Source organism: Paramormyrops kingsleyae, chromosome 17 (assembly GCF_048594095.1).
Source record: "Paramormyrops kingsleyae isolate MSU_618 chromosome 17, PKINGS_0.4, whole genome shotgun sequence".
NCBI lineage: Eukaryota > Metazoa > Chordata > Actinopteri > Osteoglossiformes > Mormyridae > Paramormyrops > Paramormyrops kingsleyae.
Genome location: NC_132813.1, coordinates 4,285,052 through 4,309,376, shown reverse-complemented (window position 1 = coordinate 4,309,376; position 24,325 = coordinate 4,285,052). Strand labels below are relative to the sequence as shown.

Here is a 24,325-nt window from a genome sequence, read left to right as displayed (position 1 = left end):
AACGTGTACATTTACATAAAATTTACATCCATTTACATCAAGTTTGCCATTATTTACATCTATTTATTCTTTTGTATACCGTCTCATAACAATGTCAACCACTCATTTCAGTCCCTTATGTTTAATTGGGGCTCAATTAGTGCAATCTAGTTTTTTTGTCAGGCTTCCATCATTTTTTATTTTTTTATTTTTGGCTCATCAGGAGTTCTGGTTATCTACCTGACAATCTGACATGACTTTCCAACCCTGTCTTCTGCTCCCTGGAGCAGCTGGATGGTTGCCTGGCAACAGAGAATGTCGGAAAGCATTTGCAGAAGGAAATTAAGGTGAGACAAAAAAAATCCGACAGTGTTATCATTCTGCTACCAACAAGGTCTCGTTTATGGTGTGAAACGGGTGGTGGGGGGCAGGGGGGTGGGGGGGGGGGGTTGACATCTGAAACGGGTTCCAGGAGTGGTGCCTTTTTGGTCACCCCTCAAATGCATATGTGGAGGGGGAGGCGTTTAAATAATGAAGGGGTGAAATGTGGTTATATGCACTTGGGGTAAGAAAGAGTAAAATAAAGAACACGTTCTGGAATATCAAACGTAGCTCTAGGTTGTACATGAAAACAAGTCACTGTGAAAATGGCCGCCATTAAGCCCATAACTTACACAGGTCCAGTGGAGCCACTGTATCTTGTTAGATTGGATTCCTACGTGAAATATGTCACTCTGCATAAATATAACAGCACTTACTTTACCAATAAGACAAAGAACATGAATTATACCGAAATACAAGCTGCAGCTGCCGCTGAATTGAGCGATGCTGCAGTGAAATGTAAACGCAATTACAAATATATCGCCTACACTCCGTCAGCCACAAGAAATCATGCAGAAAGAAAAAGGGGCACAAACTTTTTTTGTGTAATGGAGTTTGTGTCCAAAACACATTAGCCTGCGGCTAACATATAAGCAACAAATAAGCAATGACCTAATTAGGAAGCCATAATGTGAATATAAGGCAGTTACAGAAGAGGAACTGACCACATTTCTGTCTTTCCTTGTATTAAAGGGATAAGAAGTTATTAATTTTAAATGAAATGATCATTATATTGTCAAAAGGGAGCTTCCTTTCATTCTATTATTTCCTTGCACTGGTAATGTTACGGAAATCTGTCGTCTAAAAGGATGACACAGTGTGGATTAGGGTCCTGTCCTGTGTTTGTATGAATGACAGGGGGGCTATAGGGGGGCTATAAACCCCAAATGGCAAGATACATACTGTATACCTCCTCACATCGCTAAGGTCCCCTATGACCACGAGATACACTGTATATCATTATGGTCACATCTGATTATCCTCAACCATTTTTATCTGTTCTAATGTAAGAATGCACTACTTTGAATATTTTCAAAAAAAATTGTGCCCTTAGCATTTCTCACATGGTTTTGTTTCTCAGTCACATGACGAAACAGCTTGGCACTGAAAATGAATGTGAAACCATTAAAGGTCATTAAAGAGGATTCATGAATCTGTAATTCACATTTACATAATGCCACGTGGCCATACTTTCTCTGACCTTCCAACCATCCAGACATTTTTCTTCATGTTTGACATGATTCATGTCAGAAATGAAGCCTAGAAAATAATAAATAACTTCAAATATTTAAATCTGCACACTGGTCACAAGTACGTCTTTTCTGGCATTTTGCAATTTCACAGTGGAATAGTCTGCAATGGGTCAGACAGAAGGGCTGAAATCAAATTGTCCTCTACTGGTTACATTTAGCACTTTCAATTAATGCAGGCTAAAAATGCTACCAGCATGCGTCCTTGTAGATATTTGTATTTTCTTTTTCTCGCCCCTGCTTGAACAATCCAGCATTGCCATTTTCAAAGACTTTGATTGTCACCGAAAAACAAATAAAAATATTTCCAACGTACATCTACCTGTCGCTGACTCACCAAGGTCCATGATGTAATTTACAGGCAGTCAGTCAGGATTCATCCGAAGCTTTGTGTGCAAACGCTGAAAGGATTCAAGCCATCAGAAATGCCCAAGAGTGTCCTGGGGCATCAATTTCTATGTATGAAAACATAGACAATGTCACAAAACTGGAGAACTTGCCGACATGGGGAATGAGTGTAAACACTTCAAGCTTTATAGGAAATTCTACTGGGTAAACAAATATAGAAATAAACAGCCACAGCAAACAAAGAAGACCAACATAACACGACTGTGCCAAAGGAACTATCACAGGCTGCTCAGAATCACACAAAAAATGTGAAACTTTGCAAAGAAACTCAACAAATATTGTCTGGAGTCAGGTGAGCTCAGTCCCCTGGGGAGTCAGAATTAAATCGAGCTGATGATCGGGTAGATATGGATTTGACATTACACTCCCCTCCCTTCCCTGCCACCACCCACAAAGGAGCCTTTCTAGATGAGCCAATGCTACAATCAGAGGGACAGACCCAGGGTTCGAAATTAACTTTTTTGATCACCAGCCAAAGTGGCTGGTAACTTTCTGAAGTAACCAGCCAATCAGAATTTCCATTAGACAAATTTTTACGTGGTGAAAATAAGAGATTATGAATGCCACTGAATGAAAATGTGATCATTTTATTAACAGTGCATGAAAAACGCACAGAAAGTGCAATACACACAACAAACTATACAGTTATAAACTGTTATAAACTTAACTATACATCCCCACCACGAAACTGTTAGTTTAATTTTTTTCTTTCGTGTACTCACGGCAAATCTGACAAAACATGACCGCATTTTTACTATCAAACACTAGCCAATGACGACCTGTCTGACATTTACAATTAAATTTCCTTCTCTTTGTTTCGCACGCTCTGTCAATATTTTCATCTTCTGCCTCCTTCCTCTTCTCACCTCTTCCTCATCCTGACGTCTGTCCTAACCACCGCAGCATTTTGATTTTAGCTTATTTCGCTGTCCAGCTCAGTCCTCTTTGCTCATCTGATATTTCCTATTTCTTGTTTGTATTTTCGCGCTCTCGTCGTTGATTGGATCCGCAAACCGAAGCGTACAGTATCTGCGCGCTGCTGCCAAAGGTATCTAAACGTCACCCGTAGTGTAGTGTTCATGTGAAATGTAGGATAGGGTGACCAGATAATCCATGTCAGGGAGGACACTTTGAGCTACTTCGGGTTTTACAAACTACTTCCAAATTAAAAGGCTCCTTTGCTCGGTTAAAGAGTTCAGCTCTTCTTGTGCTTTGACTGGTTTGTTTCCTTAACTGAAAGACTCATCCAGCTGTTTTACATTAGCATTAGTGACACATGCATGATTATAGGAAACTGACCAATCAACACACAGCAAGAACTCGGTGCTCAAGTGAAATCCAGGTCCGTTTAATTGAAATGGTAATTTACAATTCCTGTCCTAGCTCAGAGTGTCCTCCCTGACATGGATTATCTGGTCACCCTAATGTAGGACGGAGGGGACAAATGACCCAGAGCGTCTCTGACATGATTTGCATGATTGGTTCATGCATCACCGGCCAAACTGGCTGGTAAGTTTTTATCAATACCCGCCAAAATGATTTTTAACCCGCATTTGGCGGGTTGGTGGGTGTTAATTTCGAACCCTGGACAGACCCATGTCAGAGGAGATGGACGGTCTAGACCAGAAGTCTCCAGCTTTGCTCCAGGAGAGCTACTATCCAGTAGGATTTCTATCGTACCTGGCTTCTGATGAGCCACACCTGTTCCTGGTATTTACCGGAGAACAGGTGTGCCTCAACAATAGCCAGGTAGGATAGACAACCTACTAGACAGTAGCTCTCCAGGACTGGAGTTGGAGACTCCTGGTCAAGACACTGATCTCTGCTACTAGCATGGGATCCAGGACCTCCTCAGCTGCTCCCCAGGGCATCCTCAGCTGCTCCCCAGGACATCCTCAGCTACTCCCCAGTACCTCCTCCTGGTCCACAAGGTACTGTAAAAGACACCTCCTTCTGTAAGAACCCAGAAGGAGTGAAATCACATAATCAGTGGCATGTGCTGGGGTTCAGTATTCTGCAAAGGAGCAGGAAGGACAGGGTAGGGCAGAGAAAGCTGTGGTATTGCTCCTCAGTTCAGGCAGGACTCTTCAACCTGCTCATAAGTGACATGACCGACCCCAGTGCAAACAAAACCCAGACTGCATCCCACGCTGCCTCTCCTCTGGTGTGATGTGGGTTTTACTTGCTTCCATGAGCTCAGAATCCCTGGACTGATTTTCGCTTATTTATCTGGGCTCGATTAATGTAATTCAGTTTTTTTTTCACGCCTTCCACCATTATTGGCTGAAGTCACTTCTGTACATGCTGTATTTAATTTAAATATTTGGGTTTTCTTTTTTTGTATTCCCATTTTGCTGTATGTCTTTCCTGTCTATGTATGCTGAGGGCGACGTAAAACTAGAGAGACATTCTTTGTATGTGTAAACATACTTTGTGAATAAAGCTAAATTCTGATTTTTTTTCTGGCTAATCGAGAGTCATGGTCAAACTCAGGCTGGAAGCCTCTGGGGATCCTCAGCTCCTCCCCTGGATGTTGGAAAACTGCTGGGAAGAGAACTGTGAAAAGAGAGCAAAATTTTCTTTCCTCATCTGGCGGTTCCCACTTTGATATCCCCCCCCCCCCCCGGGTCAACAGTGGAAAGGACAAAAGCAGTAATGGCCCCCCTCCCGGGTGAGGTGGATGGAACCCTGCAGAGGGAATATCTGGAGAGAATCTGGGGAGCCATTTTAACAGCACTCACGTGTGCAAGGCAGCGCTGCATGGGGAGGAAGCTGAGAGACACAGGAGCACCAGGAACAGAGTCTGGTGCTGAGGCCGTCCACTGGGCCAAAGGCTCCACCATGTACAGATGCTCCCCAACTTACATTCCAATTATGCCATGACAGACACCCACTTGGCCATTTATTAGATATATCGGGCTTGGGAAAAAATTTTAAGCAAAGAAAAAATTCCACTGTTATATATTGTATGAGATGTTTATGCTCACAGTCACAGACTGGAAGCGTGGCTGGATGGATGCTGCCGTCACCTAGCAACAGTACAAAGTATTATACTATGTGTCGCTAGCCTGGGAACAGATCAAAGTTCAAAGTTTGATGCCTGCTGACTGTGCTACACCATCGCACCGTCGAAAAGGTGAAATGTGGTAAGTGGAACACATGGCAAAGTGAGGAGTATCTGTAGTTAGCTGACAAACTCGCTCCTGTTGTTTTCCCGAAAGCGAATCCCACAGACGGTTCACCTGCTGCCCGTCCAAACCATCAGCTGCATCCATTGCTGAGCGGCAAACAGAAACAGAGAATCTGCTGACACAGGGAACGAGTGTAAACGGTTCACATGATATTGGTGTCAATCCATCCTGTGGTCTGTGTGGATCTCAATGCCCCAGTGCAGTGATGGGGACACTGTGCTGTAACAATGGCACCATCCTTCGGAAGAGACGTAAAACGGAGGTCCTGACTCTCTGAGGTCGTGAAAGACCCCTGGGCATCCTTTGGAAGCGTAGGGCTGGTACCCTGATGCCCTGATAAAATTACCCACTGTGGCCTTTTCTAATCCGCCTTCCTAATCATTCCTGTATCTCACTGGTGATTCTCTCCTGCCCATTCACCACCTCAGCTACTGTGTGGTGAAGGTACTGGTGCAGAATGGCTGCCGCCACATCATCCAGGTGGGGGCCACACAGCGCTGGTGGCTGAAGTGGCTCCCCATTGGTTCTGTGAAGGACTTTGGGTGTCTTAAAAAGCATTATTCAAATGCAACATTCATTCCTTCATTCATTCATAAACAATGGTGAAAATACAAACAAAATCCATGAAAGGAAACCAATATAACAAGCTATATCCAACCAGGTTTTAGTTGTTTAATAGGTTTTTTTAAAAAAAATAAAAATAACAATACATTTTTGATTGTTTGAAACCAGTTCTAATATGACAATTACACATCTGACCCCATTTGTAAAGCCCATGGCATCTCCAACACATCACGGTTCATTAACTTAAAGCAAAGTAAAGTAGCTGTTTTGGATGCTGGTAATAACCATTCAAGAGACTAAAGGAAAGCACTGGTCTCCATAATCCATCACACAGCGCCTGATGGATTGCATTTAGCGTGCTGATAACCTTGCATTCACGCTCCAGTGTACATCTTTACGTGGCTCATTCAGCCTCAAACACATTCCTAAGCCCTAAATTAACTCCCAAACTCAGTCCATAACTCCTGACTTGCCACAAACCGATAGCGAATCTCGGCGTTGAGCTAAGCCTCTGTATCTTATCGGTTGATCACCGAGCGCATTTAGAAAATGCCCAACTCGAGTCCACCACTGCTACTGAACAAGATCTCCAAGTGCGCCATTTATTAAGTTTGGCATGTGTGCTTTTAGGAGAAAATAACAGACTTGCATTTTTAAATCCTATTTGTCAACAATCTATCTCCCTCCTTGAAGTTTTATTTTCCCAAGTACACTTATTGTAAATATGCTTCATTTGCTATTTTTAAACTCCTACTCACTACCCAGTGCTCTAATTTTCCATTATCGAACAGTTTAGTTCCATACCGATTTCAGCAATCTGTCTTAAGGTGATTTTTCTGTTCCGTTCCATGCCCCATTTACCATATGTGTTTCAATAAAAATGACATTATGTATATTACATACCTTATTCCCAAGCAAACAGGGATTAGTAATTAATGAATGCAGGGGCCACTCCTATTTTATTTCTGTTTTAGATTGGTTTATACCACAGGACAAAGAAAAACGTTTCACAAAGCTAAAGATATTTGAAAAACCAATGTGACCATATAACCAGTGGAACTATTCCTTCAGAAACACACAAAATGTGAGCCATTTGATTAATTAATCCAAATGTAAAGTTAGTTTTAGGGCACCATCAGTAAGAGTTCACATGAGTACAGTACCCAAGTCCTCTCACATCTCGTAAACGCAGACTTGCAGCGCATCTTGTGAAGATAGACTGTCTCACCTGCAGCCCTTTGAGTCAACAAATAAATGCAGACGCTCCCTAGCACAGACAACTGCAGGAGTTCCACTTTTATATGAATAAAATAGCTGCTACAAACTGTGATAAACAGGGCATGTAGTGGCAACATGTTATGGTGGGCAAGGAGAAGGACAGACGATCCACATAGCAGCTCCAACAAACCCGGGTTTTATTAACAAAACACTAAGAGAGAAATAAGAACATAAGAACATAAGAACATAAGAAATTTACAAACGAGAGGAGGCCATTCGGCCCATCAAGCTCGTTTGGGGAGAACTTAGCTAATATCTCAGAGTTGTTAAAATCTTATCTAGCTCTGATTTAAAGGAACCCATGGTTTTAGCTTCCACTACAATAGCAGGAAGACTATTCCATACTCTGACTACACGCTGTGTAAAGAAGTGCTTCCTCAAATTTGTTTTAAAATGTTCTCCCGCTAATTTCCACTTATGGCCACGAGTTCTAGTATTTAGACTAATATTGAAATAGTCATTTGGCTGAACAGCATCCAGACCCGTTAGAATCTTATAGACCTGAATCATATCCCCCCTTAGTCTCCTTTGCTCAAGGCTGAACAGATTCAGTTCCGCTAACCTCTCCTCGTAAGACATTCCTCTAAGACCAGGAATCATTCTCGTAGCTCTTCGTTGCACCTTTTCTAAGGCAGCAATGTCCTTCTTGAGGTATGGTGACCAAACCTGCACACAGTATTCTAGGTGGGGTCTTACCAAGGAATTATATAAGTGTAACATCACCTCCCTTGACTTAAACTCCACACATCTAGAGATATAACCCAACATTCTGTTCGCCTTTTTTATTGCTTCCCCACATTGGCGAGAGTGGGACATGGAAGCATCAACATACATACCGAGATCTTTCTCGTAATCAGCTACCTTTATTTCAGTGGAACCCATAAAATATCTGTACTGTATATTTCTGCTCCCTGCATGGATTACCTTACATTTATCTGTGTTAAATTTCATCTGCCAAGTATCAGCCCATTCGCTAATTAAATCCAGATCCCGTTGAAGCCTCTCTGCTGCTTGATTAGTATCTGCTACCCCGCCCACCTTAGTGTCGTCTGCAAATTTAACCAGTTTACTGTATGTATTCGTGTCAATATCATTAATGTAAATTAGGAACAATAGTGGTCCTAAAATTGAACCCTGCGGTACCCCACTATAAACGGAGGCCCACTGTGACATAGTGCCTCTAATAACTACTCGCTGCTTCCTATCAGTTAGCCAGTTTTTGATCCAAGCTGCCACAGTTCCTAAAATTCCTGCAGCTTTAAGCTTTAACAAGAGCCGTTTGTGGGGGACAACATCAAAGGCTTTCTGGAAATCTAAGTAAATCACATCATAGGCCTTTTTGTGATCAATTTCACTTGTAGCTTCCTCAAAGAACTCAAGCAGATTCGTTAAGCAGGATCTACCTCTCCTAAATCCATGTTGGCTATCCTTTTTAATGTTATTTGCATCTAGGTAATCTACCATTTTCACTTGAATTATAGCTTCCATTATTTTTCCATTAATGCTAGTTAAACTGATTGGCCTATAGTTTGCTGGATTACTTCTATCCCCTTTTTTGAATATGGGTGTTATATTAGCATGCTTCCAATCTGATGGTACCACACCCGCAGATAACGATTTCTGGAATATTAAAGTCAAAGGTTGGCTAATAATATCCCTCATCTCTTTCAAGGCTAAAGGTAAGATGCCATCAGGCCCCTGCGATTTATTTATTTTGAGTTTAGCTAGGCTTAGTATCACATCAACCTCAGTTATACATATATTGGTCATAGACGATGCTGTATTCGTATTAATTGGTGGTAAATTACTTGTGTTCTCTATTGTGAACACCCTTGAAAAATAATCATTAAACTCGTTTACCATATCAATTTCGTTATCAATTATAAGGCCCTTACTATCCTGCAAATTAGTGATTTCAGCTTTTAGTGCTCTCTTAGAGTTAAAATATTGGAAGAAACCTTTACTGTCATGCTTAGCCTCCAATGCAATTTTTCTTTCTACATCCCTCTTTGATAGCCTAATGTCATTTTTTAACTCTGCCTGTAGACTTAGATACTCCTGCTTGATTTTGAAATCATTAGTTATTTTCCAGTTGTGGAACAGAGCCCTTTTCCTCCTGACTTTATTCTTAATTTCCTTAGTAAACCACCTTGGTTGTCGTTTCCTAGATTTAGTTTTGCTGGAAACAGGTATGAAGTCCTCTTGCACTTGCAACAATGTGCTTTTGAAAAATTCCCATGCCTCTTCAACTGTTTTGCTATTTAACTCTGTCCAGTTTACAGTTTCTAATTTCCGTCTCATACCATTAAAGTTAGCCTTCCTAACATTGTATACTTTTAATTTAGACTTTGCTCTTCGGACACTAAAATTAACCTCGAATTTAACCATGTTATGATCACTACCGTACAATGGGTCTAAAACCTCTAATTTTCCAATCCTATCCTGGTTATTACAAAAAACGAGATCAAGAAGGGCTTCTCCCCTGGTAGGAGTATTAACAAACTGAGTAAAAAAACAATCCTGTACTAATTCCACCATCTCAAGTTCATTTACAGAAGAGCCAGAGACTGTGTCCCACTGTATCCCAGGTAAATTAAAATCACCCATAACCACCACATCATTTTTATTACTCATAATCCTGATATCATCATATAATATTCTGCTTTCCTCTACAGCTACATTAGGTGCTTATGTTCTTATGTTCTTATGTTCTTATGTTCTTAGAGAAATAGAAAACAAAGGGAACCACAAGGGGTCAAAACTAAACTAAGGCAGAAGCAACACCAGGAACGACAAACACCAAGGGTAGGAAGGAACACAGGGAACGACAAACACCAAGGGTAGGAAGGAACACGAGGAATGACCAACACCAAGGGTAGGAAGGAACACAGGGAACGACAAATACCAAGGGTAGGAAGGAACACGAGGAATGACCAACACCAAGGGTAGGAAGGAACACAGGGAACGACAAACACCAAGGGTAGGAAGGAACACGAGGAATGACCAACACCAAGGGTAGGAAGGAACACAGGGAACGACAAACACCAAGGGTAGGAAGGAACACGAGGAATGACCAACACCAAGGGTAGGAAGGAACACGAGGAATGACCAACACCAAGGGTAGGAAGGAACACGGGGAACGACAATAACTAACTAACGGCTGCTGCTGTAAGAAGATACAATGCAGGACAGGTGAGAACCATAACCAAATCAACCAATCACTAAGGACTCAGGGCATCAAGGAACAAGTGGAGTATATTACACTTACCAGGCACTAGAGACTAGGAAACAGGAACAAACACTGAGGGCTAACTACACTAAGAGAGACTAGCAACGTAAGTACATCAGAACATAATTAATCAAGGCACGTGCGGATAGACTATGAACAGGGACATAAAAGCAAAGACATAAATTAACCATATCACAAACTAGGGGAGAAAATGAGACCGAAGTATTAACCAAATCAGGCCAGAATCAAACTCACGACACAAGGGCAGCACCAAAGGAGATGGCCAGTGGGATCTGCTGGGCAAACAAGAAAAGACACACAGGGCAGAGCCAGACGCACACAGACCCTGACACAACACGCAATTCTAAAATCAGTATTTTACTGCACTCTTGAAATAAAGCATTTTAAATCATTTGAATGTCTTGTTTTATGAAAATAAACCTTTGACATATATACAACCACTTTTTTCCAACTAAATAAATATCCTCTTCAGTTACTTTTTTCAGACGTACAAAAAAAACTGTATAGATCAGTATGAAAAGCAGTGATCATTAAAGTTAATGAAAACCTATCATTCCCAGAGAAACCATTTCTTTCCTCCCAATCTATGTTAAATAGCATGCCAACCGCATAGCAAATCATTTTTCCATACCACACAATTGCTTTTCTATAATCCATCAATAGTTTCTGCTAGAGCTGGATTTTTTTTAATTATTTGCCAGCCAGGGCCATTGAATTTGTTTGTCATGACAAAAGGCCAGCATGTACATAAGCTTTCTTTGAAAACACCCCACAAATCCACACTTATCTGGCATATCTTGCTTTATTGTTTTATTTATTCCTTTTTGTGCTTTTAATAAATTTAAATGGCTTTTTCCTGCCTCCAGCTACAAAACCTGGAAGTGGTCTAAACTAGCTTATTAGCCAAATAAATACATTTACAGCTGATACAACAAAAATGAATATAGACACTAGCTTTCTTAAAGTATATATTTTATTTCAGAATAAAAGTCTGATGATGCCTTTGACTGAAAAAAAAACACTTGAATTTGGAAAATACATGTAATATAATATAAATGTTATGCTTTTATAATATAAATGCAAGTTATTTTGATCATTCGATAGACACTGCTTAGATATTATATAGTGTTTAAAAATTTACACATGGATCATGTTTTATTGACAATTTACAGCAGCGGTGGCCAATCTTATCCGCAAAGGGCCGGTGTGTGTGCAGGTTTTTGGGATAACCTGTAGGTCAGCTGTTCAAACCCAGGTGTGAGGACTCCTCAGCCAATCAGTCCTCTAATTAGTAATCTAATTAGGGAGTTGTAGTGAAAGCCCTTTGCGGACAAGATTGGCCACCCCTGATTTACAGTATCGGGTATGTAACAAACGTAAAAAAAGAATTAAATGCCGACACATCCTGTTTGGCAGTTAGATTAAATGTCGATTACCCGGGCCATTTACTTCTCTTTATTCTTATTTATGCAGTTACCCATTACTATGAGCCTGTTATATATCACATCATTTTTCTCTCATTTTGTGTACTTCCATGCTGCTGTATCTTTCAGAGAAATCTATCCCCCTTTCAAACACTAAGCCGGACCAGGGTCACATGGGAGCTGGAGCCAATCACAGTCAGCTTAGGGCACATGCCAGGGGTGTACTCTGGATGGGACACCAGTCCACTGCAGAGACGATTTAAAGATGCCAGTTAATCTAACTGCATATCCTTGAACTGCAGGAAGAAACCCACACAACACAGGAAGAACATGAAAACTAGACGCACAAAGTGTAGGGGGAATTCACACTCCCAAACAAGGAAGTTTACGGCGACAACGCAAGTCACTGAGGCACCCTATGTTAGTGTAATTGCACTAGTATACTCAGCACATGGTGGCATTAAAAGCTAACTAATGAAAATATTCCTCTTCTTACAGCACATGGTAAGACACATTACTGGGCACAAGCTAGAAAATGTTTCCAGCCACAATTACCAAAAACAGATATCTTTAAATCTGGGAAACACACTCATCATGCTGCACTCACTTCTACAGTTTGAATGTGCATAACATTAAAAATATATCTACAGTGACAATATGGGGCCATTCTTTCCTCCAACAGCCTCAAGGAATCAAATCACCATATAATCCATATAATCCATATACATTTCATCAGACATACCCTGTTGTGTCTGTAATATCTTATGCACAGTATGGTCTCTGAGGCTGTTGGTTCTTTGTGGAAAACAGGAACCTGAGGGCTTAACGCGGAGTGAATCTTTCGACCTCAAAGTATCACTAAACCCTGCCTCGCAAATACAGAGTCAAGATTCAGCTACACTCTATGATGTGTGCGTGTGTGTGTGTGTGTGTGTGTAGTGGACCAAATTAAACTGGGGAGCAAATGAAATTTCTAGAAGGAAATGGACACAGCACAGTTAACCTGACTGGACTAAATCCCAACATACTTTTGAGGTTTGTACCGAAAAGCACAACCCAGGAAGGTACAGCAGCTGTGGACAGAAGAGGCAGCAGAGCGATACGGAACTGCAGCCTTTCAGCAGAGCTGCTGTTATTCACAGACTGTACCATCTCTAAATATTCTACAGGGGAAACAAAGTATAATATGAGAAATGGTGAGAAACAGGACCTGGCCTGACACAAGTGCATGGAATCCTATTAAATATGATATTTTATTAAACAGTAGGTCCCAAGTGATTTATAGTGGACTTCATTTGCCTATTGAGGTGAAATGTTCCCTTACACCTGCCTTAATTTTTAGAGAAGCAAACAAAGTATTGGGACAGCTGGCCATTACACCAACAGGAACTTTTATGACATCCCATACTAAATCCATAGGCATCAATATGGAGCTGGTCTCCCCTTTGAAGGTATAACAGCTGCCACTCTTCTGGGGAGGGTTTCCATAAGATATTGGAGTGTGTCTGTGGGAATTTTTGCCCATTCATCCAGAAGGACAGTTGTGAAATCAGGCACTGATGTTGAATACAGTATGAAAGTCTGGCCTCACAATCTCCATTCTTGTTCATCCCGAAGATGTTCATTGGGGTCGAGGCCAGGGCTCTGTGTGGGCCAGTAAAGTTCTTCCACACCAAACTCACCCAACTATGTCTTTATGGATCTTGCTTTGTGCACTGGGGCATGATCATGCTGAAACTTCCCCAAACTTTTCCCACAAAGCTGGAAGCTTAGAATTGTCCAAAATGTCTTGGTATGCTGAAGCATTAAGAGTTCCCTTCACTGGAACTGAGGGGCCTAACCCACCCCATGAAAAAAAATACCCATACCATTATTCCTCCTCCACCAAACTTTACAGTTGGCACAATGCAGTCAGGCAGGTAACGTTCTCCTGGCATCTGCCAAGACTTGTCCATCAGACTGCCAGATAGAGAACCGTGATTCGTCACTCCACAGAACACATTTTGTGCTTTACACCACTCCATCTGACATTTGGCATTGTGCTTGGTGATATGAGGCTTGCATGCAGCTGTTTGGCCATGGAAGCCTCTTCCATGAAGCTCCCAGTGCACAGTTTTTGTGCTGGGATTAATGCCAGAGGAAGTTTGGAACTCTGCAGTTACTGAGTCAAGAGAGCGTTGGTGAGTTTTACAAATTACACGCTTCAGCATTGGGTGACCCTACTCTGTTATTTCATGTCTTTGCCATTTTGTGGTTGAGTTCTCGATGTTCCTAAAGGCTCTTTGCAATAATACCACTGACTGCTGACCATGGAATATCTAGCAACACGGCACAGTTAGAGATGAATGGATAGGGGGGCTGAATCTTTACTGGGGGGGGGAGGCACCCCTGTCTAGCAGGGCAGAAATTTCACGAACTGACTTATTGAAAAAGTGGCATCCTATGACAGCACCATACTTGAATTTACTGAGCTCTTCAGCACGACCCACTCTTTCATAAATGTTTGTTAACTTCACATCATGACCTTCGGCAACTGGTCTGAATGAAACACCTGAATTCAATGATTCAATGAAGAGATGTGGTCCCAATACTTTTTCCATATAGATAGATAGATAGATAGAAGCAAGGCTGGTTGTACGCAGTGCAGATAATGAGTCTAGGGGTTGATTAATCACACATATATGCGACTATAAGTGATAGCGAGCTAAATTCACACTAGTATATCACATCATGATTTTTAATGATATTTCGATTGCATTTGGGCACGTGGGATGGCGATTAGCTTTTTGTTCTTGTATGCATACTTATATTTATAAGCGTACAATTAAAATCGATGAATACGACCACCCCTACCCCCCTACCGCACATACACAAACACACACTTCCTTGGTAGAAACTAACTACACGACTCATGTGGTTTCCTATATAAAATGCCAGCTCGCCATCTGGACACAAACGGACTACTTTACATTATTCTGTTCATATGTTTCTCCATGTTCATAAGTTTAGCTCGTGTGTGGTTCTATCTCTCACGTGATAAAAGCCGGGGTCACATGACCGGCTTCCCCAAACGGCTGCATTTCCGGGTTATCGGCAAGCTGCTGAACTGGGAGAATTGGAGATGTGCTGGCTGTGGGTGACCGTCTTACTGGCTGCCGTAGTAGCCCAGCTAGAGGCTGTCCGTGAGTATATTGATGCATAAAGTTACACAGATAGAGGTCGGTTGTCTCTTTTTGTCCGAGACAAAATTTGAAGCGGGAACTACTTTGAAACAGCCGAAAACTTCTACAAAAATACCTATTGCAGCTGTTGTCAAGTACTTGAATGCGTATGTTTGGCTCCATAAATTCTAGAAACTCCGATGTGTTTTGTTGTGTTTTTTCGCTGTGTCACGAAAATTTTACATAAAATCAGTTTAACTAGTACACTGCATTTTCTTTTTACGTCAAGGGGGGGGTTGTAATTTGCTCATAGAAGTTGTTTACTACCTGTTTCAGGAGATGAGTTGCGCTTTGCCTCCTATTATGGCGATCACATGGTTCTCCAGCAAGCTCCAGAAAGTGCTGTGCTGTGGGGATATGGGGCCAGTGGTTCAAAAGTCGTCGTTACTGTGACAAACGGAACAAGTAACCAAACGAAAACTACCTATGTGAAAAACGGTGAGTCTGCTGTTTAACAGCGGACCTGGAAACTGCAGAGTACCTCTTACCACTAGCTTCTAGAACTAGACCACTTATTCCAGTGTTTCCCAAACCAGTCCTCAGGGCACACTGGACAGATCCACATTTTTGTTTTAACCCACTTCCCAGCACACTTGTAAGCTGTAAGGTATTTAGAACTCCTGATTGCTTGGGTCAGGCGTTCTGGGAAATGGGATAAAACGAAAATGTGGATCTGTCCAGTGTGCCCTGAGGACTGGTTTGGGAAACATGGACTTATTCTACATGATCAATATATGGGAAATGTGCGTATGCTATTTGATCACTCTGCTTTTTAGACATCAAGTTACAAAAGTTCATGCAGTTCTGGACACTTCACAGATATTTGGACAGTGACTCTTGAGCCCGTGAAGGCGGGGGGTCCCTACAGTTTGGTCGCCACACAGATCAGCAATTCCTCCATGACTGTTAAACTGACGGACGTGCTTTTCGGTGACGTGTGGCTCTGTGGGGGCCAGAGCAACATGGCTTTTACGGTCTCTCAGGTGATTGTGCTGCCTGCACTTTCTACTCTATGCGTGCAGTTAATAATTACTCAATTTTGTGATCAGGGTGTCATGCAGACTCTGCTCTTCCTACCAGGTGATCAACGCGAGCGAGGAGTTGGCCCAGGCTGTCAAATACCCTCACGTTCGTATTTTCACGGCCGCACTGGAGAAAAGTGAGGTGGAGCTGTTAGACCTGCCCAGAGTTGATCTTCCATGGACCGTACCTACTCCAGGTGAAACAGTCGTCTTGAATTTTTTCCCCTTCTTTTTGTAGTATTTATGGCAGGGTTGTGTGGCTTGGGGGTTGGTTGTGTCCATGATCTTCGGTTCAAATCCCAGAGATGGCAGTGTGATTTCACTATAGAGCCCTTACCAGTGGTGGCCTGATGGTTTGGGAAGCGCACTTGAGAGCACTGACAAGGTACCACCCCCAAACACTCGCTGCTCCCCGGGTGCTGAATTAGCTGGCCCTTGCTATGTCACAATGTCACATATGGGTTAAATGCAGAGGACACATTTTGTTATTATGCATTGTGTGCTGCAGTGTGTCAACAATGACAATTAATCACTTTCACTTGCCAAGTAATTTCTACAGGGTGTCGTATTGGGCAGTGGTTCTCAACCTTAATGCACTGCGACCCAATTGTTACCATGCCAGCTCAGTTGCAACCCTATATGAAGTATAGGTTTAAATGATCACTTTGATACAGTGCATTCTTCAATTTACGCCAGCCAATGCCTATCGCACAAATCTGATTGGATGTGCCAGTGAATTTTGAATTAAGGATCTGCGGTTTGGCTTCCTGGATTGGTTGAGTGCTCACTAGTTTGCGTTAAGCATTTGCAGACCCATTTATATAGGTTAATTCTAGGATTGTGGCTGGTTTTAAATTGATTACATTTTACCTCGTGAGCCTCTCAGTACTTGCTTTGACCCAGATTTGGGACGTGACCTGCTGGTTGAGAATTGCTGGTCTTAGGCCTGCCAGGCTGACTCACATCTTTTTACTTATAGGTGAACATTCACTCCTTTGAAAATTAAGCATGTTTTGTTGTGTTGTCCCTCTTTTTACTACCTTTGGCTTTTTTTTTTTATCATTTTCGTGGTTCTTTAGCTGAGATTTTTAGTAAAATCAAACCAGAAAGTTTTTTTAGATGTTTAAAATTAGTTTAAAAATATCTTTAGATTGTTTTGACTGTTTGTAATATTGTCTAACTAGTTATAAGATTTTAACCTTTTTATTTGTTCAGTCTGTTTTCTGTCCATTGAATATAGCCCTGGTTGTTGGCATTGGCTTTATGTCAACTTTGCTAGCTAAGCACAAGGCCCTTAATCCCCAAATGCTCAAGGGACTGACTGACCCTACTTTCTCAATAGTATAAAAGCTTCTGATAAATAAATTTAATTTAATTTTACCATATAATGGTTTTTAGTTCTAGACAGTCAGCATCTGCTGCTCATTTTTTCCTCCTGTATGTTTAACCTGTGATGATTCCATAATCTGATGGTAAATCTTATGATCGTTTTCAATATGGAGGCTAGTTCACAGATCTTTGTGTTACACGCGGCTCGTCCCACATTGTGTACGGTGTGAGACAGATTGAGATGGTGTCTAAAGGAATGAGAGGAGACCTGCAGGTGTCAGCCTTTCACCAAAGATCTTTCAGATGCTACAAAGTGTTATACAGTGCAGTACAAAAGAATGGAAGAATATTTAGTATTACTACACAAGAAGTTTTAAAACTTTTCATCCGGTAGTTGAAATCAGACTCCTGCATGGTTTCAGGTAACCAGCAAGTTTTGATGGAACAGGTGGAAAATATCCTAAAATTCAATTTGCGGGTACAGGTGTGGTCAGAAATTAATCGGGCACATGGGTGGACCATGGCTCAAAATGGCAAACACGATTTAAGCAGGCTACCCACATCCACAAGTGTGTGTTTTACGTTTTCAGAAATATACAGTACTGTGCAAAAGTCTTTGGCAGTCTAAAGTAATGTTTAAAGCTGTTTAATGGGTCGTAAGTGCACATTTTCTCAGAACAAACACCATTTAACATTAGAACATATGCAAATTAAGAGTAACTCAATAAAATCTAATAATTCTTCTGTTCCCCAGAAAGTTACTGATATCAAGTTGGATGGCTAGATGAACACCGCTTTGGTTCCTCTGCTCAGGGGCACCTCATCCTCTCCATGTATTTATTAAATTTCACCACCAGCTCATTTAATTAATTTTTTCAGTTTGTTAAGAAAAGCCAGTGAGATATTGATTAGCTATTGGAAGTTTACTAGTGGTCGAATCGTCCAATGCGCCCATGTATTTTTTGATTGCTGCAAATTCTGGGGTGATTTTAGCAGAAGTTTTGAAACAGCGAAGCTAACACACTTTAATAGGCATAATAGCATAGCTTTGCACCAACATGAAGATCATTTAAACATCACTTTCATTGGCTGCCTAAGACTTTTGCACAGTACTATATATAAAATTGCAGCCTGTTACTTTTAAAATACGTGTTTGCCGCAGAACTGTGGTCTACCCATCACTATTAATTTTCCACCTACACCCGTCAGATCTAACAATTTTTCTTCTGCTGTTAATTTGATTTGGAGGCATAAGTCTCATCAAATTGTGCCTTATGCTACTTTTTAGCCAGACAGTTAAGCAAGTAATATCTCTCAGCATTTTGAGTCGGCTTATTAACTATAGATTATTTGTCACCGACCGTTAAATGATGGTAAATGATTTGGAATAACACAACTCAGATGAAACTGACTTTTACAGTCTAGTGCGGTAGTTGTTGTTTTTAAAGTATTTTAAATGGATTCACATATGCAGTTTTTCTGTAAGATATTACGGAGCACCTAAAGGGACTTAGGTAATTTATATATACATATTTTTGCAGTATCTGGTGGGCACCAGATACAGTAAAAAATAAATAAATAAAATTAATCACCTACCTCCCTTTAGGGGCTCCGTAACATATAGACAGTGTATGTTTGAAAAGCTGTACATATGAGCCATACAACAAAGAGAAATAAAATGTTACAATTGACTTCCTTTTAAATGACAGTGTTAGTTTGCAGATGAGTTTGATGGTGTGAATGTGATTAAGGCGCATGGTGTGGGCAGATTCCCTGATACGGAGTATCTTCTCTTTTTGAGTTGCATGCTTTATAACCTGCCGGCTGCTTCTGGCGCCTTCGCCAGCGGGATCGCACCGCCGACAGCCCGGCCTGCGTCCTACCGCCAACAGCCACGCTGACGGTCATTGTTTTGACAGCGGATAGCTGAGGCTGTCTACCACGCGCTGCCGTTGATACGCTTGAAGAACAATCTCTTCCGCATTTTTCTCCTTTTCACAAATGTCGTGTGTTAAATATTTTGACATGTTCACTAGTGAGATAAGCCTTCTAGTCTATGCAAATAGGCATTGGGGATTTTTGACTGATTTCTGCGTATAGTTATTCTGGTGCCTAACCGTATATCTCTGCTGTGATATTTCTGTCTTCCTGAATTAAACATCGTTCCTTTTGAAAGTCATGTTATTGTGTTTATGATCTTCCCCATTTTGAGTAACACTGATCATGTTGTCATTTAAGTAACATTTTATATTTCTTCTGGGTTTTTTAAGAGTCTGCATAAGAAAACATTCAGGTCACAGGGGTGAGAGATCCGTAAGCCTTTTTTAAACTTAAAAATTCCTCTTCATTCTGCTGAATCTGTTAATGCACAATGAGTAGAAACACTAAGTGAAAATATTTGCCAAAAATGTCACCTTCACTCACCCTAGCAACAGGCTTCAAAACCGACGTCAAAAATGATGAAAGGTGTGACCAGCTGTGGTCACTTTATATCTAATAGCATTATATAATAATAATTATATAACTTCTCATTTATTGTCTGCACTTTTGTCTTAAAGTGCATAGAAATGATGAACTGATATTGGCTGTAACATGCCCAGTGTAAGATATGGTGAATACAGTCCCCCTTCAGGTTCACAAGGGCCGCAAGATCCCTGCAAATGTGAAAATTCATGAGTAATACTTGGGGCCGTTATTCAGAATTCATTATTATCAGCATTGAAAAGTTTGAAAATTACGGCGGGGAATGTGAGATTCCACGGTCACAAAGACCGCTAACAGGCTGGTTGCCAAGACAAGCATGCGCGGTATCCCCCGGCAGACAGAACATGTATTCCTCAGTTCCGTTTTCTTTTCTTTTTTTACACCAAAAAATAACGTACAACATTAAAGATATAGTATGTGCTTATACTAACAAATATTAAATAAATTTATATGATCCAAATCATTTTCAGTATTTCTGTCATCCAAAAATATTCCTGTTTAATTGTTTGCAGCCAACTGGTGAATGATTGAAACTGGGAATGTCAAATTTGCCAGTCTGGAGGGGCGACTCTGCACATGTCCTGGGGCGACTCTGCACATGCACTGCTGTGTTTCCAGGCCCAATTCCTTCCCTCCGTTCTCATGACGTCTGTCTGTTGGGCAGAGCTGCTGGGCCATGGCAACTTCACCTACTTCTCGGCAGTCTGCTGGCTCTTCGGCCGCGACCTGCACCAGAACCTGGGCTACCCCGTGGGGCTTGTGGAGTCCTGCTGGGGGGGGACGCCGGTGGAGGCCTGGTCGTCCACCAGGGCGCTTAAGAAGTGCAGCCTTGCAGGGACGAAGGATGGGTGAGAGTGACGACACTGCTGCAGAGAGCTTCTGCCTGCCAGTGATTTTAGTGCAATTTCTGGAACTCTGGGGCAACATAACCTTTCTTTATATAGACTAAAGTGCAACATAATTTAGTTCTGAGGAATATGTTGTTTTTAATTGCAAACTTAAATTTAGCTTGAAAGACTATTTTAACATCTATAGTTATATAGTTCTATTTGTGTCTGATTATTTTTACCTGAAGAATGCAGGCCTTGTGACCATTTTGTGGAGGTGGGGGTGCATCATCATATACATCCAGGGTTTACACCCCACGTCCCCTGTTATTAATTATGTGATGGGCTTGACCCTAGCCAGCTCGCCATTGGTTCCCTCGACAGGATGCCTTTAGTTGAGCAGGTGTGGGAGAACACGGTATTGTGGAACGCCATGATCCACCCACTACTCAACATGACAATAAAGGGAGCCATCTGGTATCAAGGTGAGAACGTCCTGTGAGGAGCTTCCAGCCCCTTAGGGGTTTTCTCCAGGCATAAATCCCAGTTAACAGGAAGTGTCTTGTTCACCGATAGGTGAGGACAACACAAACTATCACCAGGACCAGTATAATTGCAGCTTCCCCGCCATGATCGATGACTGGAGGATGGCTTTTCACGAGGGGTCGGGGGGCCAGACAGCCTTAGACTTCCCTTTCGGATTTGTACAGGTGCTCCGTTTATGCATCCCGACTTGGGGGGGCGGAGTTGGCCTAATGGTTAGGGAAGCGTTCCTATGATCGAACAGTTTCAGGTTCGAGTTCCCGACCGCCAAGGCACCACTGAGGTACCCTGAGCAAGCTACCGCCCCCAAGCACTGCTCCCCGGGCGCTGAATTAGCTGCCCCCTGCTATGTCACATATGGGTTAATTGCAGAGGACACACTTTGTTGTTGTGGGCTGTAGTGAAATATTGTCATTGTCGACACACATCTGGCAGTCTCGGCACCAAATAATCAGTCAGTGAGCTTCCACTCTGTGGTAGTGAATCCCCACTTATATTTTACCTGAAGTACCTTAGCTAGTGTCCAAATAAGGTCTCCACTACTTTCCTGGGGTCACTGAACATTGGTGCCGTTCCAAAAGCTCCTGAGGAACGCTGCTGTGAGGCCTGTAGGTGTCCCCTTATCTATGTGGCTGTTTCCTCCTGACCGTCCACAGATCTGCACTGACCAGAAGCATTCTGTGAAGGAGGAGTTTCCAGAACTGCGCTGGCACCAGACGGCTGATTACGGCTTCGTGCCCAATCCCCGCATGAAGAGGACCTTTATGGCGGTCTCTCTGGACCTGCCTGATGAGGAGTCACCATGGGGCGGGTAAGAGTGTAAGGCATAGTAAAAAGTAACTTCACTAGTTCACTAGAAGCATATGGAACACATACATCTGGTAAGCTATAAATGAATATATAATGAACAGATACTCAAAGCAATCTGTGTATTCAAGCAGCTGCTTCCTGAATGTGCTCTGTGGGTCATCTGTAAACCCTGATTTAAGAAATCCCCTAGTGCATTTGTTTCATTGGGAAATTTCGTATGCATTTTGAAAGGTGGTTCCTTTTTGTATTATGTTAGTTCCTCCTGCTGTTTATCAGTTTAAGTCCTTAATGCCATGAAAAAAAACATTAGCCAGTTGCATACTGAGAACTGTATGAGTCAGAATGCGCACACCAGGAGCCAAGCAGCAAGAATGCTCATTTTTATGGATTAGAAAATAAGTGTGTATTGAGGCAGCTTCCTGCAGTACCACAGTTGAGGTACAACTGCACTGCAGCCTTTAGTTTGGCTTTGCTTCGAACACCCGCCCTAATTATTAAAAACTGATTCAGAAAGTGCTGTCTTAAATGGCTGCATTTTCAGATTTAAGTCCTGTTTGATTTTTATGTATATTGTTTTGTTTTTTTTTTCTGTACTCTACCAGTTAAAAGTTTTTGGCGATACTGAGATTTTCTACATTTGCGTGTTACTTAACATTTACTAAAAATACACTCAATATTCTTGGCTAACAAATACATTTACAGTATGTTCACCATTTGAGTACCTTTATTAGTAAGAAAATGTCACATCTTTGATTCATCAAAGTAACCTCCTCTAGCAGAGAAAATATGAGGCATTCTTTCTACAAGGGACAGTAAATACTGCTCTGTTACATGGGATGAAACAGTTATTTAGTGCATTTAGAGTTAAAGGTCAGGCTAGAATTTTATTCTTGCTTAACAAGAATAAAAAAAAATCTGCAGTTTATGAAATAAATGGAAAATTAGTAAAAACTTGTGGTGTGTAAAAGCTTTTGACTGGTGCTGTATGTGCGACTGGATGTGTAACATCATGTCCTGACTTCCACTCATGTCCCTACCGCAGCATCCACCCACGCTACAAACAGGATGTGGCCCTCAGGTTAACACTGGGGGCCCGAGCCGTGGCCTACGGTCAGTCGGGCGTGTCTTTCCAAGGACCCTTCCCAGAAAAGTGCATCTTGGACAACTATCAGCTGAACGTCACCTTCGATAAGGCGATATTTTTCAATAAGTCCGTGAAAGAAGCCCTGTTCGAAGTGAGTCTGCATTACTCCCGGTTCTCGTTAATGTGAAAGGAGTCGATTCGGGTAAAGTGTTGGTTTTTGACGCTCGTTCTTCTCGGTCTGTTGAGGTCTGCTTCTCTGAGGGCCAGGAGTCATGCAAGCCGTCCACAAACTGGACGTCGGCCCCTGTCACCGACTGGGACCAGAACTCTGTCCTGCTAAAGGTGGGGGAATATGCCGGTTCTGTGGCAGCTCTCCGTTACGCATGGAGGGACTGGCCCTGCGATCTGAAGAGCTGCCCGGTCTACAGCGCCGACAGAGTTCTGCCAGCTCCCCCCTTCATCCTTCATCGATGGCCGCAGTAGGATTGGGGGAAAATGGCTGCTAACGTCTCGAGATGACTAGTAATGATGATCAGGAGAATGATTTTGATCCAAAGAATATCGCTTGTTTATGAAGGACGACCAGCCGCCCGTCGCTAAGGTCACCACGCATTCTGATACATGACTGTGCCAACTCCGCTGCCATTTTCATCTCTTCCTGATTTCGGTATTCATGGGTCAAATTTTTGCATTCATGTTGCGATGCTGTAGTAGAGTTTCGGCGCCTGACCCTCTGACTGTTCGAGTGGTTTCGGAATTCCGAAGCAAAATCATCTTCTTGGGGGAAAATTAAGTGAAATTGCACTCCTGTTTTTTCCAACGGAAACGGGAGGGCAGGGGTTTCATCTTGAGCCAGAGAAGACGGAAATGTCTTCAGGAATCATATCTTTATCGTGATTGTTTCCATGATTCTTTATATATGGCCTTTCTTTAGCGTTACTTAAATGCGGTGTGTGAAATGACACTTAATGACACTGGAAATGTGTGGAGAACAGCACTTTACCTCCTTTAAACCTCTGTGTGTTAAGGTGAAATAAATGACAGCTTTTGGAAAATAGTATATCTGATTTTGGGGGGGAGGTGAAGCGACCGTTGTTTTTCAGAGCTACGTAGTGGATAACGACGTGCTTTGAGAGGCATCGGTATAGTACTTAATAAGGTTAGAATAGTTGGATTATTATGATGGAGCTGTTGCAGTGGATTATTTCTTTCCACAGCATATTCTGTAAACCAAGCTACTTCACTAGATGCAGTAAATATTTCGGTCTGTAGATGGCAGT

General features: G+C 42.0%; 1 protein-coding gene across 1 annotated transcript; it reads left to right on the top strand.

Annotated features, from left to right (window-relative positions):
• The first annotated feature begins 14,782 nt into the window (after positions 1-14,782).
• siae (sialic acid acetylesterase) lies at positions 14,783-24,100 on the top strand. Its single transcript, XM_023822499.1, has 10 exons — positions 14,783-14,907; positions 15,223-15,384; positions 15,766-15,929; positions 16,027-16,165; positions 20,446-20,629; positions 20,993-21,093; positions 21,185-21,318; positions 21,808-21,962; positions 23,004-23,196; positions 23,292-24,100. The coding sequence occupies exons 1-10, from the start codon at positions 14,847-14,849 to the stop codon at positions 23,526-23,528; spliced, it is 1,530 nt and encodes a 509-aa protein (XP_023678267.1). The 5' UTR covers positions 14,783-14,846; the 3' UTR covers positions 23,529-24,100.
• The last annotated feature ends 225 nt before the right edge of the window (positions 24,101-24,325 follow it).

Bases quoted from the DNA above. Each gene is read 5' to 3' on its own strand.
- siae (XM_023822499.1), top strand. From the start codon at position 14,847: ATGTGCTGGCTGTGGGTGACCGTCTTACTGGCTGCCGTAGTAGCCCAG. The intron at 16,166-20,445 runs GTGAAACAGTCG...TCTGTTGGGCAG, and splicing joins ATGGACCGTACCTACTCCAG to AGCTGCTGGGCCATGGCAAC. The intron at 23,197-23,291 runs GTGAGTCTGCAT...CGGTCTGTTGAG, and splicing joins TGAAAGAAGCCCTGTTCGAA to GTCTGCTTCTCTGAGGGCCA.